This window comes from Colobus angolensis, unplaced genomic scaffold (assembly GCF_000951035.1).
Source record: "Colobus angolensis palliatus isolate OR3802 unplaced genomic scaffold, Cang.pa_1.0 Scaffold306, whole genome shotgun sequence".
Lineage (NCBI taxonomy): Eukaryota > Metazoa > Chordata > Mammalia > Primates > Cercopithecidae > Colobus > Colobus angolensis.
The window spans coordinates 1,365,723-1,380,547 of record NW_012116333.1 but is presented as its reverse complement, the minus strand read 5'-3'; the positions used below and the strand labels follow the sequence as shown (position 1 = coordinate 1,380,547).

Here is a 14,825-nt window from a genome sequence, read left to right as displayed (position 1 = left end):
AAAAAAAAAAAAAAAAAAAAAAAGTTCACAATTCTTTACTTTTCTTTTTTAATTTGGAACCAGCTAAGAGATAGACACAGGAACCAGACCTGTGATGATTACAATATTTCCTTTATTATTATTTTTATTCTCAAGTTTTATTTGTTAAAATAGATTCCATCTGTGTTGTTTTTCCTTTAGTTGACGTAATAATTGTACATATTTGTGGGGTAGAGAGAGTGATATTTAGGTATCTGTATACAATGTGTAGTGATCAGATCAAGGTAGTTAACGTATCCATCACCTCAAACATTTATCATTTCTTTGTGTTGTGAGCATCGAAAATCTTCTCTCCTAGCTTTTTGAATATATACAATAAATTACAGTCAACCATATTTGCCCTACAGTGATGCAGAACACCAGAGCTCATTCCTCCTATCTAGCTGTAATTTTGTATTTGTTAGCCAACCTTACCTTATCATCTTTAATACCCACAGTTCTACTCTCGACTTCCATGAGCTCGATTTTTTAGCTCTCATATATAAATGAGAGCATGCAGTATTTATCTTTCTGTGCCTGCCTTGTTTTGCTTAATACAATGTTCTCCAGACTTATCTATGTTGCTGCGAATGACAGGATGTCACTCTTTTTTATGGCTGCATAGTGTTCCCTTTTCCAATCCATTAGCAAAGGATTTCCATTTGTTTCTGTCCTCTTCATTTCTTTCACCAGTGTTTCATAGTTTTCCTCATAGAGGTCTTTTACTTTTTTTTGGTTAAATTTATCCTAGGTTTTTTTTTTTTTATTATAGCTATTGTAAATAAGATCACCCTCTTTATTTTCTTTCAGCTAGTTCGTTATTGGCATCTAGAAATATCACTGATTTTTGTATGTCGACTTTGTATCCCACAACTTTACTGAATTAGTTTATTAGTTTTAAGCGTTTTAGTAGAGTCATTAGTTTTGGGGGATATGTATGTGTATATATGTGTGTGTGTGTATATATATATATATGAATATGTGAATATATAGTCATGTCATGTGCAAAGAGGGACAATTTAATTTCCTTTTTCCAATTTGGATGCCCCTTATTTCTTTCTCTTGACTAATTGCAATGGCTAGGACATCCAACATTATGCTGAATAAGAATGGTAAAACTGGGCATTCTTGACTTGTTTTCCGGTTCTTAGGAGAAAGGCTTTGAGCTTTTCCCCATTCAGTATGATGTTAGCTGTGTGTTTGTCATATATGGTCTTTATTGTGTTTAGATATGTTCCTTCTATGCCTCATTTGTTGAGAGTTTTTTTTTTAATCGTGAACGCATGTTGAATTTTATGAAATGTTTCTTCTACATCTATTAAGATTCTCACATGGTTTTTGTCATTCATTCTGTTGATGTGATGTATCACATTTATTGATTTGCATATGTCAAATTATACTTGCATTCTGGGAATAAATCCCACTTGATCACAGTGCATTATCTTTTTGATGTGCTGTTACATTTGTTTTGCTAGTATTTTGTTGAAGATTTTTTTTTGCATCTATGTTCATCAGGGATATTGGCTTGAACTTTTTTTTCATGGTGTCTCTGCCAGTTTTTGGTATCAAGATGATAATGGCTTCATAGAATGAGTTAGGGAGGAGTCCCTCCTCCTTGAATTTTTTGGAATCATTTCAGTAGGATTGATACCAGTTCTTCTTTGTACATGTGATAGAATTTAGCTATGAATCCATCTGGTCCAGGACTTTTTTTGGTTGGTAAGATTTTTATTACTGATTCACTTTTGGAATTCATTATTGGTCTGTTCAGGTTTTCAATTTCTTCCTGGTTCAATCTTGGGAGGCTGTGTGTTTTCAGGAATTTACTCATTTCCTCTAGACTTTCTAATTTTGGGGTGCAGAGATATTTATAATGATCTCTGAGAATCTTTTATATTTCTGTGGGATTAGTTGTAATGTCATCTTTATCATTTCTGATTGTGCTTAGATTTTCTTTTTTTGTTGTTTAGCTGGCAGTCTATCAATTTTGTTTATTCTTTCAAAAAACAGACCGGCATGGTGGCTCATGCCTGTGATTCCAGCACTTTGGGAGGCTGAGGCAGATGGATCACCTGAGGTCAGGAGTTCAAGACCAGTCTGACCAATATGGCAAAACCCTGTCTCTACTAAAAATACAAAAATTAGCCAGGCGTGGCAGTGCGCACCTGCAGTCCCAGCTACTCGGGAAGCTGAGACAGGAGAATTGCTTGAAACCAAGAGGTAGAGGTTGCAGTAAGCCGAGAGTGTGTCACTGCACTCCAGCCTGGGAGACAGAGTGAGACTCCGTCTCAAAACAAAAATATTGTTTTGTTGATCTTCTGTATGCATTTTTGCATCTTAATTTCATTCAGTTCTCCTCTGATTTTGATTATTTGTTTTCTTCTGCTAGTTTTGGATTGATTTGTTCTTTTTTCTAGTTTCTCCAGGTGTGACATCAGATTGTTCATTTAAGATCCTCCTAACTTCTTTGATGTAGACATTTAGCACTATAAACTTTACTCTTAGCACTGCTTTAGCTGCATCCCAAAATGTTTGATTTGTTTTGTTTCTGTTTTCATTAATTTCAAAGAATTTTTTTGATTTCTGAATTCATTTGTTTACCCAAAAGTCACTTAGGAGCAAGATGTTTAATTTCCAAGTAATTGTGTAGTTTTGGGAGATCTTCTTGGTAGTAATTTCTATTTTTATTATACTATGGTCTGAGAGTATGCTTGAGATGATTTCAGTGTTTTAAAATTTTTTCAGATTTGCTTTATGGCTGAGTATATAGTCGATCTTAGAGTATATTCCATGTGCAGATAAGAAGACTGTATATCCTATGGTTTTGGAGTGGACTAGTCTATAGATGTCTATTGAATCCAATTGGTCAAGTGTTGAATTTAAGTCCAGAATTTCTTTATTTTTTGCTTTGATGATCTCTCTAATCCTGTCAGTTGGGTGTTGAAGGCTCCCAATATTATTGTGTGGACTAAGTCTTTTCATAGGTCCAGAGGAACTTGTTTTAAGAATCTGGGTGCTCCAATGTTAGCTGTGTGTATATTTAAGATAGTTAAGTCTTCTTTTTGAATTGTTCCCTTTGTCATTGTGTAATGCCCTTCTTTGTCCTTTTAGATCATTGTTGGTTCAAAGTCTTAATTTCATTCAGTTCTCCTCTGATTTTGATTATTTGTTTTCGTCTGCTAGTTTTGGATTGATTTGTTCTTTTTTCTAGTTTCTCTAGGTGTGACATCAGATTGTTCATTTAAGATCTTCCTAACTTCTTTGATGTAGACATTCTTATCTGATATAAGAATAGTGACCCCTGCTTTCTTTTTGTTTTCCATTTGCATTATAGATCTTTCTCCATCCCTTTACTTTGAACCTGTGGGTGTTCTTACATGTGAGATGGGTCTCTTGAAGACAGAAGATGGTTGGGCCTTGTTTTTTTAATCCAATTTGCCATCCTAAGCCTTTTAAGTGGGATATTTAGACCATTTGCCTTCAAGGTTTATATCAATATGTGAAATTTTGATGCTGCCATCATGTTGTTAGCTGGATGCTTTGTAGACGTGATTGTGTATTTGCTTTATAGTGTCTGTGGGCCATGTACTTGTGTTTTTGTGGTGCCAGGTACTGTTCTTTCATTTCCATGTTTAGCACTTCCTTAAGGACTTCTTGTAAGACTGGTCAGTACTCATGAATTTTCTTAACTTTGCTTGTCCGAAAAGGATTTTATTTCTCCTTTGCTTATGAAGCTTAGTTTGGAAGAATATCAAATTATTGTTTGGAGTTTCTTTTATTTAATGATGCTGAAAATAGGTCCACAGTTTCTTCTCACTTGTAAGTTTCTGCTGATAGGTCTACTCCTAGCCTGATGGGATTCCCTTTGTAAGTAAACTGACCTTTCTCTCTAGCTGCCTTTAAGATTTTTTCTTTGGCATTGACCTTGGTGAATCTGTTAACTATATGTCCTGAGGATGGTCATTTTGTATGGTATCTCACAGGATTTTGCTGAATTTCTTAAATTTGCCTATTGACTTCTCTAGTGAGATTGGGAAAAGTTTTGTGCACTATATTTTCAAATATGTTTTCCAAGTTGTTTACTCTTCTTCTCTTTCAGAAATGACAGTGAGTCATAGGTTTGGTCTCTTTACACAATCTCTTATTTCTTGGAGGTTTTGTTCATTTTCAATTTTTTTTTTTTTTTTTTTGAGACAGAGTCTTGCCTGTTGCCCAGTTTGGAGTGCAGTGGCGTTATCTCGGATCACTACATCCTCCACCTCTCAGATTCAAGCAATTTTCGTGCCTCAGCCTCCTGAGTAACTGGGGCTACAGGCACGTGCCACCATGTCTTGCTAGTTTTTGTATTTTTAATAGAGATGGGATTTCACCGTGTTGGCCAGGCAGGTCTTGAACTCCTGGCCCCAAGTAATCCTCCCGCCTCAGCCTCCCAAAGTGCTGGGATCATAGGCATGAGCCACCATGCCCGGCCCGAAATTCTTTTTTCTTTATTTTTGTCTGTCTGAATTGATTTGAAGGACCAATCTTTGAGCTCTGAGATTCTTTCCTCATCTTGGTCTATTCTGTTCTTAATGCTTCCAACTGTATTATGAAATTTCTGTAGTGAATTTTTCAATTCCAGAAGGTCAGTTTGTTTGTTTCTTAAAATGGCTTTGTCAGCTTTTTAACTCTTGGATCATTTTACCGAATTCCTTGGATTAAGTTTCAGCTGTCTCCTGAATCTCATTAAGCTTCCTTACCACCCAGATTCTGAGTTCTATGTTTGTCATTTCAACCTTCTCAATTTAGTTAAGAACAATTTCTGGCGAGCTAGTACAATTATTTGGAGATAAGGAGGCACTGACTTTTTGAATTGCCAAAGTTCTTTCATTAAATCTTTCTCTTCTGAGAGGGCAGGTGTTCTTTTATCTTGTTGAATTTGTTATCATTTTGATGAGGCTTTTTGTTTTTATATTCTTTATATCCCTTGAGGATTTGACTGTAGCATAAGCTGAGTATAGTCAATTGGCTTTATTTCTGGGTGATTTCAGAGGGCCAGCGCTCTGTATGGAATATTTATTAATACTTGTAGCTAGATTCTGGCACTGGATTTCACAGGCAGTGTATACTGGAAGAGTTTAGGATGTTGTAATTTAGGCTTCAATCCAGTAGATGGTGCTTGAGAGTAATGGTCGGCAAATAGACTCTTGGCACACAACTCTTTTTTATTTCAGCGTATTTGCAGCAGTAGGGGTAGGAAGAGGTAGCGATGATCCCCTGCCAGGTCCATTTCCAGGCCTTAGGGGAGCCCCCTCCAGTCACTGGCACCATGCCCACATCTCTTTAACCCCAAAGGGGACCCTGGCAGCCTGTGCTCTTTCCGCCCTTGGGGCAGCCTGAGCCAAAGGTTAGATCGCCAAGAGATCCACAGCACGCTGGAGGCCTGCTGGTCCTCTGTGCTTGGGAGTCAGAGCTAATTGTGCAGTAGGTCTACAGATGGTTTGTTGATGCAGTAGGTCAAAGGTGTGAGATCTCCAGGCAGGGCGGTGTTGGTGTGGGTGCACAGCTGATGTGGCACCCATAGCCTAGGGTTTTCTGCCCAGCAGACATCTTTGGGGACTTCCCAGTTCTTTTTGCCTTGACTGGATCTCAAGAAGCTGTTCTAAAGAAGTGGCAACTTATCTTAGATCACAAAGTAAAGAATAGAAACAAAGAAAAATTTTTTTTAAATTCTCTATGCTTTAACTCCATCCCCACCACATTTCAACTGCTTATTATCTAAATTTATGTATTTTTATATTACCTTTCTCTTAATAGGTTGCTATAGCTATTATGGCTTTTTATGAATTTGTCTTTCAGCTTCATACCAGAGTTAGGCATGGATTGCACACCATCATTACAGTAATAGAGTATTCTGGCTTTGTCCATGTTGTTAATGTTACCAGTGGATTTTATGCCTTGAAAAGTTTTCTTTTTGAATGTGTATGTGTGGGTTTTTTTGTATTTTTTTTTTTATTTTCCTTCTGAAGAACTCGCTTTAGCATTTCTTGTAAGTCAGGTCTGGTGGTGGTGAATCCTCAGATTTTGTTTATCTGAAAAATACTTTATCATTCCTTCATATTTGAAAGTACCTTTGCTGAATACAGTATTCTTGGATAACAGGTTTTTTTGTTTTTCTTTCAATGCTTTGAAAATTTATCCCACTTTCTCCTGACCTATATGATTTCTGTTGAGAGTCAATTGTCAGATGAATTGGAACTCTTTTATATGTTAATTGCTTCTTTTCTCCTGCTACTTTTTAGGATCCTGTCTTTATCCTTGAGCTTTGAGAGTTTTATTATTATATACTTTGGTGTGGCCTTATTCGGGTTGAATCTGTTTGGTGTTCTCTGACACTCTTATACCTGAATATTTATATCTGTTGCATTTTGGAAAGTTTTGTTATTGTTTCTTTGAATAAGCTTTCTACCCCTTGCTCTTCTTCGATTCCCTCTTGAACACTAGTAATTTTTGAATTTGGTCTTTTGAGGTAATTGTCTATCTGGTGATGATCTTTATTCTTTTTTATTCCTTTTTCGCCTATGACCGTATTTTCTTTTTTTTTTTTTTTTTTTTTGAGATGGAGTCTTGCTCTGTCGCCCAGGCTGGAGTGCAGTGGCTGGATCTCAGCTCACTGCAAGCTCTGCCTCCCGGGTTTACACCATTCTCCTGCCTCAGCCTCCGGAGTAGCTGGGACTACAGGCACCCGCCACCTCTCCCGGCTAGTTTTTTGTATTTTTAGTAGAGACGGGGTTTCACCATGTTAGCCAGGATGGTCTCGATCTCCTGACCTCGTGATCCGCCTGTCTCGGCCTCCCAAAGTGCTGGGATTACAGGCTTGAGCCACCGTGCCCGGCGACCGTATTTTCAAATAGCCTGTTTCCAAGCTCACTGATTCTTTCCTCTGCTTAATTCATTCTATTATTGTGAGGTTGTAATGAATTTTTCAGTTCAGCTAATATATTTCTGAGCTCCAAGATTTCTATTTGATTTTTAAATTATTTCAATCTCTTGGTTAAATTTGTCTAATAAATTTTTGAATTGGTTTTCTGTTACCTTGGAGATTTCTGAATTTCCTCAAAGCTATTAATACTAGTTTGTATTATTGATCCAGGAGCTCTCATATGGCCATCTCATTAGGGTCAGTCACTTGTTCCTGCTTTATCCATTTGGGGAGGTCATGGTTTTCTGTTGGCTGCAGTTTCTTGTGGATGTGCAAGAAGTATATATCTTGTATTGATGTCTTTGAATGAAGGATTAGTTATTTATTCCAGTGTTCTCTGTCTGGCTTATTTTTGTTTTTTATTGAATATGTTTGCTTATAGATTCTTTGTAATTTACCTGTGGAATTTTTTGTGTGTGTGGGTGTTGGGGGTGCGGGGTACTAAGTTGCTGCCTTTTTTTTGGCACTAGATGTCAACTTATGACTAAGTTTGCCTTGGCTCCAATAAACAATAAGAGAACTGCTCATCCCAATTAGGCAAAGTCTCAAAGGGGATCATGGCAGTGTGGGAAAGGTGGCTTGAGATCCATGCCCAGGGGTCCTGTGCAACATACCTTCTGCAATGTGGTGCTACTAAACAACCACTTTGGTTTGGCATCTCCAAGCTGAGTTACAGACCAGAGTTTCAAGGGCAGGGGATGGTAGTCCCACCTCACCTGTTTGTCTCTGACTGTTCTCAGGATATTTCTTTCTTCAGGCACGTGTAGTGCTTCCTGTGGGTTAAGGACAGGTTTCCTGCCAGGTAACCCAGATGGTGGGAAACCTGGCTGTCACCTTTTCTAGTATAGAAATCATGAATCAGGTGGAGACTTTTTGCACACTTGGTTCTGGGCAAGGTGGAGGGATGGGCATTGCAGATGTAGAAACCCAGTTCTCTTACTGCCTGCTTAGAGTTTTTTCCCCATCTCTATGGATCCAGGAACTGTCTTCTCCTCATATTTGATTTCTGGGATATTGTTGTTGGTAATTTAAGTGCTGTATATTTGGTTTTGGTTTTCTTTGTAAAGAAGTGAAGCCAGCTTGCTTCTACACTATTATTTTGGAACCGGAAGTCCTCTCTTGTCTTTTTAATCTAATTCTCTTTAAGACAATTATTTTTTCTTTGAATTAATTAATTTTTATGTAAATTACAATTAAATCTTAATGATTCCTTTGCTTTGTTAACCAATACATCTTTGCAAATAACACAAGTGTAGTTTTAGAGCTTCACAATCAATAATGACTACAAAACTCAATATATGAGGAATCATAACTCCAGGTGAAAATTATATAACTCTTGGTCTTCATTTCATTGCAGTCACTTCTGTCTTCATTATTTGGTTAACTACTACAGCCACATTCGGAAAGCTGTGTCTTTTCTAACTAAACAGTCCAGTGATGCTTGTTTTATAGTCAGTAAGTTGATTGAAAATTAGTAATTCTAATGTGTTTCCATAATTTGCCTAATCTTAAATTATAATTTTTTAAAAAATATGCTTTTAAAGAAGTAACAGTTTTTAATTCTGATGGGATTGTATTTTATTAGTATTTCCTTTTATGGATCCTGTTCTGATATCAAGTCTAACAGCTCATCACTTAGCTGAGGGCTTGAATAACTTTTTTGTGTTCTTTTATGAAAATTCTATAAGTTCATATTTGACATTTAAGTCCATAGTCCATTTTGAGTTAATAAATTATGAAATTTAGGTGAAGGTTCATTTTTTGGCCTATTGATGGCTAGTTGTTTCAATATCATTTATTGAAAATTCTATTATTCCTCCATTTAATTATTGTTGTACCTTTGTCAAAAATTATTGGGCATATTTGTATGGTCCTGTTTCTGGTTCTGTATTCTGTTCTGTTGATCAGTGTGTCTATCCTTCTGCCAGTACCACCCTTTGGATTATTGTAGTGATATAGTGAACTTTAACATCAGATAGAATGATTTCTGCCACTTTATTCTTCTTTTTCAAAATTGTTTGAGCTATCCTAGGGGGTCTGTGCCTTCCTTGATAAATTTTAGAATTAGTTTGACTACATCTACAAAAAAAAACTTGCTGGGATTTGGATAGAAATTGCTTTAAATCTGTAGATTAGTTGGAGAGAGCTGACATCTTTACTGTATTGAATCTTCAAGTCCATGAACATGGTAAGTATCTCTATTTATTTAGGTTTTCTTCAAATTCTTTCATCAGCATTTTGTCACTTTCAGTGTATAGATCTTGTATATGTTTTGTTAAATTTACCCTATTCATTCTCTTTGGAGCAATTGTAAATGGTATTGTGTTTGAACTTTCAGTTTCCACATACTCATTGCTAGTATGTAGAAATTCAATTGATTTTCATTTGTTGATCTTATACCCTATGATCTTGTTGAACTTACTTATTCTTGGAGGTTTTGTAGGTTTTCTTTTAAGATTCTTTAGTATGTTCTACATAGACAGTCATGCATATGCCATATGCATATAGATTTGTCTCTTTCTTTTTGATCTGTATACATCCTACTTATTTTCTGGTCTTATTGCTGTACTAAAATGTCAAGTGCTATGTTGAATAAGAGTGGTGAGACCAGGTATTGTTGCCATCACTGATCTTAGAGGGAAAGCAAACTAAAATTTTATTTTCTGTGAAAGACCCAATGAAGAGGATTAAAAAAAAAAGCTAGAGAATAACTATATGCAGGGCACATATCCAACAAAGGCCTTGGATCTAGAATTTATAAGGAACCCTCAAAAATCAATAGTTAAAAAAAAGAAAAACAGAAATGGGTAAAAGACATGAACAGACAATTCACCAAAGAGAATATACAAATGACAAGCATGTGAAAAGACGCTCAGCTTCATTAGCCCTTGGGGAAATGCTAATTAAAACCAGGATGGAGTAGCATTACATACCTATTAGAAAAGCTTATGTAAAAATAGTGACAGCACCCCATGCTGATGAAGATTTGGAGAAATGCTGGTGAGGATTTGGAGAATTTGAAGATTTGGAGAAACTGTATTGCTCATGTATTACCCATATGTATGAGACATTGGGAATGTAGACTGGTACCAGCCACTGTGGAAAACAATTGAGCAGTTTCTTGGGGAAAAAAACTGACTGAAGTTGACATATAACCCAGCAATAGCACTCTTATCCCAGAGAAATCAAAATTTATGTTCACACAGAAAGCTGTATGTAAGTGTTCATAGCAGATTATATTCGCAATAGCCAAAAACTGGAACAACCCAGATGTTCTTTAACAAATTGATGGTTAAAGTGGCACACATCCACATCATGGAATATTATTTAGCAATAAAAAGAAGCAAACTATTGCTACACCAACAACTTGGATGGATCTCCAAGTTATTCTGGGTGGGAAAAAAGTAAATCACAAAAGGTTAGATATTGTGTGATTTTATTCATATAATGAATTTTGCTATTTCTTCTTCAAATAGCAAAAGCATAGAGAAGGAGAACAGATTACTGTTTGCCAAGGGTTAGAGACTGAGGTGGTTAAGTGTGACTCTATAGGGATAGCAGGAGGAAGACTTGTGATGGAACAGCTCTGTATCTGGATTGCGGTTAGAGTTACATGAATCTTCACATATGATACAATTGCATGGAGCTGTGTGTGTGCACACATGCACACATACCCACGTTCACATGCTCACTAACAGTTGCATGTAAAACTGGTGAAATCTGAATTAAGCTTTGTGGATTGTCCCCATGTCAGTTCCCTGGTTTTGATATTATATCTGGTTAAACAAGATGATAGCATCTGGGAAACTGGGTGAAAGATACATAGGGCCACCCTGTACAACTTCCTGTATATCTATATTATAAAATAAATGGCAGACATGGTGGCTCACGCCTATAATCCCAGCACCTTAGGAGGCCAAGGCTGAGGATCACTTTAGGCCAGGAGTCTGAAACCAGCCTGGGCAACATAGAGAGATTCCCATCTCTACAAAAATAAAAATAAAAAAGTTAGCTGGGCATGGTGGCACACACCTATAGTTCTTGCTACTCAGGAGGTTGAGGAGGGAGGATTGTAGTTTGAGATTGCAGTGAGATATGATGACATCGCTGCACTCCAGTAGCCGAGACAACAGAGCAAGACCTTGTCTCTAAAAAACAAAAAGTTTTTTAAAAAGGGTTAATTAAAAATTTTAATTATAAAAATGACAAGCTATGAAAATAAAAGAATGCTTATTGTTTTCTATTTTTATATGCTTTGCGGTTACAGTTGACAAAACTTACATGTGTCCACAATGTCTTGCTGAAACGACTAATACTCAGCTTGTACCATATGTGACTCTCCAGGCAAGTTCAGCAACACCTGAGCGGGTCTATATCCTGTTCAGCTGAGCACACTTCTCAGTGCTGTGCCAGTGTCAAATTGCCATAAGAGTTTCTGAGCACTTACTCCCAGTTTCTCGACTTATTGTGGACCAGTAACAGACCTTTGTAGGCTTGCATCAACTCAATGACCACATCCAGCTGTACTAGTGTCCACATGCAGTCTAGAATCTAGTGTTGGGTCAACTGTTGCTCCAGGTCTCCGTGTGAGTTGACAGAGATCTTCACATAAGAAACAGATATGCTATTGTTGGGGCCAGAGAAAGTCTTCTGTGCCTTTCCAGAATTACAGTGCTGCTTTAAGTTCTGCCTCTGGATAACAAACGGGGACACACAAGGGCAAATTTATTACTTATTTTGGAGAGCATTTCTTATTATGAATTCTTGCTTCCTGCTTTCTCCTGAAAACCTATTAAAATAAGTCTTCCTTATCCATTGGGTAAGTCAAAAATAGTACATTTTCTTGTGAGTGAAAACGAGATCTTTCTGGTTAAATCTTGACATCTCTTTTACTCTTTGTTGCAATCTGTGAATTTGTGTTTTTCCCCCTACGTGGATCATACAAAATTACTGTCATCTTATTACAGTTCAACATCATGGATATAGTGGCCCAAATGAGAGAACAACGTTCTGGCATGGTTCAAACGAAGGTAAGCTTTCACCACATACAAAGTAATAAGATTAATGAATATAAAGATTAACATTGCCTAACACTTTACCACTTATAAAGTTATTTTATTGACATAATCTCATTGAATTCCTACTGTTTGAGGTAGACATTAGTTTTGCTCTGGTGCTCTGGTATTCCTGACCAAGTACTTTAAATTCAGAGCAGTAAAGCCTGCATCATGGGGTCATTCAGATAGAAGGGGAGGAGCTAAGCCTGAAGTTGAGGTCTCCTCATGTCCAAACACATGCCTTGTCCATAATGCCATGCTATTTAAGTAACATCTAAAGTTATTTTTAAAACATTTCTGCATAGCAGTTTGAGATATTTACTTGCCACTAAACTATCAAAGTTATTGGGATGTCACAGAAAGGCATTATTTATGTCACAGATTAGTTAGTAGTCATTGGGAGAGTAGATTAATAGAGTATAGATAATGATTAAAAAAAAAAAAACAGTTATGTTAAGCCTTAAGGTAACTAGTTCTAGGCCAAGAACTATATTTTGATCATTTATCTTCCTCATAGTTTTAAAAATGTATTCACATAAAGTTCTTAAGTGTTTATAGTTAAATGTTTGCTCTTTTTAGGAACTTTCCAGTGTGACTGAAAATTACAAATGTGTTTTCTGAAAGTGGGTTCAGATATTCAATTACTTAACATTCTGTTGTTTTTTATATATATGTATATAGGAGCAGTATCACTTTTGTTACGATATTGTGCTTAAAGTTCTTCGGAAACTTCTGACTTTGGATTAAGAAAGACTTCTGTTGCCTCTCACTTGAAATTACCAAGTGGCTTTGAGCCTCCTCATAAAGAACATGTTCCCACTGTGCTGAAGGGTTTTGCTATGCATACAGTCTGCTTTCTTGGTTTATCAATTTATTTTCTTTCTAAAAGCTCCCTGAAGGGCAGCATCATTTGGCTTGGGGTGAACAGTATGTACTCATTGATCTTGCTAGACAATATCAAAATACCTTCCCACATTTTCCAGTGAAACAGATGTTCCATAAAACAGTTGCAGCTTGGCTATTTGGTTGAAGGGATTACAGAGCCTAATAAAGGGTTTAAACTATATTCATTAAGATTTTATTTGGAAAGGTGGCTGGAGAGAGCTGAGGATTTCCAGGACTTTATAAGCTCTTATTCTGGGAGAACATAAGGCCAATAAACTACAGGATCACATCACGACCTCTTCCAGGCATTTTTAAGACAGATATCTATCTATTCATGGTCTTTAGTTAGAGCCTGTACTTCTAGCTGGCATTTGAATAACCCAGTTTAAAAAGAGTTCAGTTAGGGTGGACTAACTTTGGACACAAATTGGCTTCCATTTCCTACATTTTCACACTGCTGCCTTCCTACAGCAGCTAGACAAGGACCTGTTGGTCTGGGAAGCATTTCACGGATGGGGAGAGCTCCTCTTGGTGAACAGTCCAAAACTGAAATAGATGTTTATATAGAAAGTCCAAGAGGAGATTTTTGCCAGGCCTGAGTTCTTTCCTATCCCACCCTAACCCTTAACATATTACTTAGTCTGCTTTGTTAAAAGCAAATATTACATTTAACTTGCCTCTTACTCTTTGCCCTTTAGCTAACTCATAAAGTTTGACATAGGCATTATTATATAATTCTGAGTCATTCATGGTATCTCTTATGTTTGATGTATTTTTCAAACTAAGATCTATGATAGTTCTTTTTCCAGAGTTCCATTAAATCATTTATTTCCATTACTTTCTCACCTCTGTTGAAACATTTAGAAACTGGATTTGGGAACCAGAGTTTGGAAAACCAGATTCATAGTCATGAAAATGGAAACTTCCATATTCTGTTTTTGAAAAGATGGGGCCATTATTACATTAATTTTATTATAGGACTTTGCCTCGTACAATTAGTAGTGATATTTTGGGCAAGGAGTTTTGGTGACCAGTTATACCTAATTATAAGCTATAAAACAATAGATATGAATGTTTATACAGTTTAACTCAGTGGAGATCAGAATATTCTATTTATTGAGAAAATGTTTAATGTCAATCTATAAATCTTGAATTTCTAAGACCCTTACTTTGTTATTTTGGCTGAATAAGTATATTTGAATTGATTGACTAATTGATAATTCTCATTTTAAGTATAATTATATGCCAAAAATATATTTGATGTTAAATCAAATAGATGATTCTGTTTACATTGTTCATATGAATAATAGTCTGTGTTAATTTCATTTTGATAATTGACCTTTAATATTTGTATCTCTAATTTTATTTTCTCTCTGTTACTGTAAAATAGTAGCTATAATGTATAACAATTTTCTTCAGAAGAATTCTATGCTATTATTAAAATAAAATATTTACTATGTATTGCCTGAAATATTTTTATCTGGGCCTTCAAATAGTCTTGTAAAGAAAAATTCCACAATGCTTGATGTTAAACATGTCTCTTCTTTAATGTATGCCTCATATTTTTACAGCTGGACTAATTTTTAGTTTTCCAGGGAAATTAAAGGAGTGAATATGGAATACTAATTGCATTTGTTTTCCCTTCATTCTTGGAAGGTGAATGCCAAAGTGAAAACTTTTGACTTATTGAAATAATTTTATATCAATAATGAATCAATTTCTGCCTGCAATATGAATATGAAACTCTCATTGACACCTTTGTGAGTATATGAATGCCAATTTAAAGGAAGTTTTAAAATATTTAAACATAAGCATATATACATTTATTAACTTTCAACTTTAAATACGTATTTTTAAAGTTGTATGTTCTTGAGGCTTACATGTTAGACCAAAGCTTTTCAGAA

The 14,825-nt window shown here is 36.0% G+C and overlaps 1 protein-coding gene across 19 annotated transcripts in view; it reads left to right on the top strand.

The window, feature by feature from the left end:
• Window positions 1-14,380, top strand: part of PTPN20 (protein tyrosine phosphatase, non-receptor type 20) — a 109,667-nt gene extending 95,287 nt beyond the window's left edge. For all 19 annotated transcript variants that reach the window (XM_011950345.1, XM_011950331.1, XM_011950348.1 and 16 more), the window contains 2 exons: window positions 11,947-12,009; window positions 12,718-14,380. In XM_011950345.1, the coding sequence (XP_011805735.1) occupies window positions 11,947-12,009; window positions 12,718-12,752 (98 nt within the window). In that variant the 3' untranslated portion in view covers window positions 12,753-14,380. The remainder of the gene's footprint in view (window positions 1-11,946; window positions 12,010-12,717) is intronic.
• Window positions 14,381-14,825: the final 445 nt, after the last annotated feature.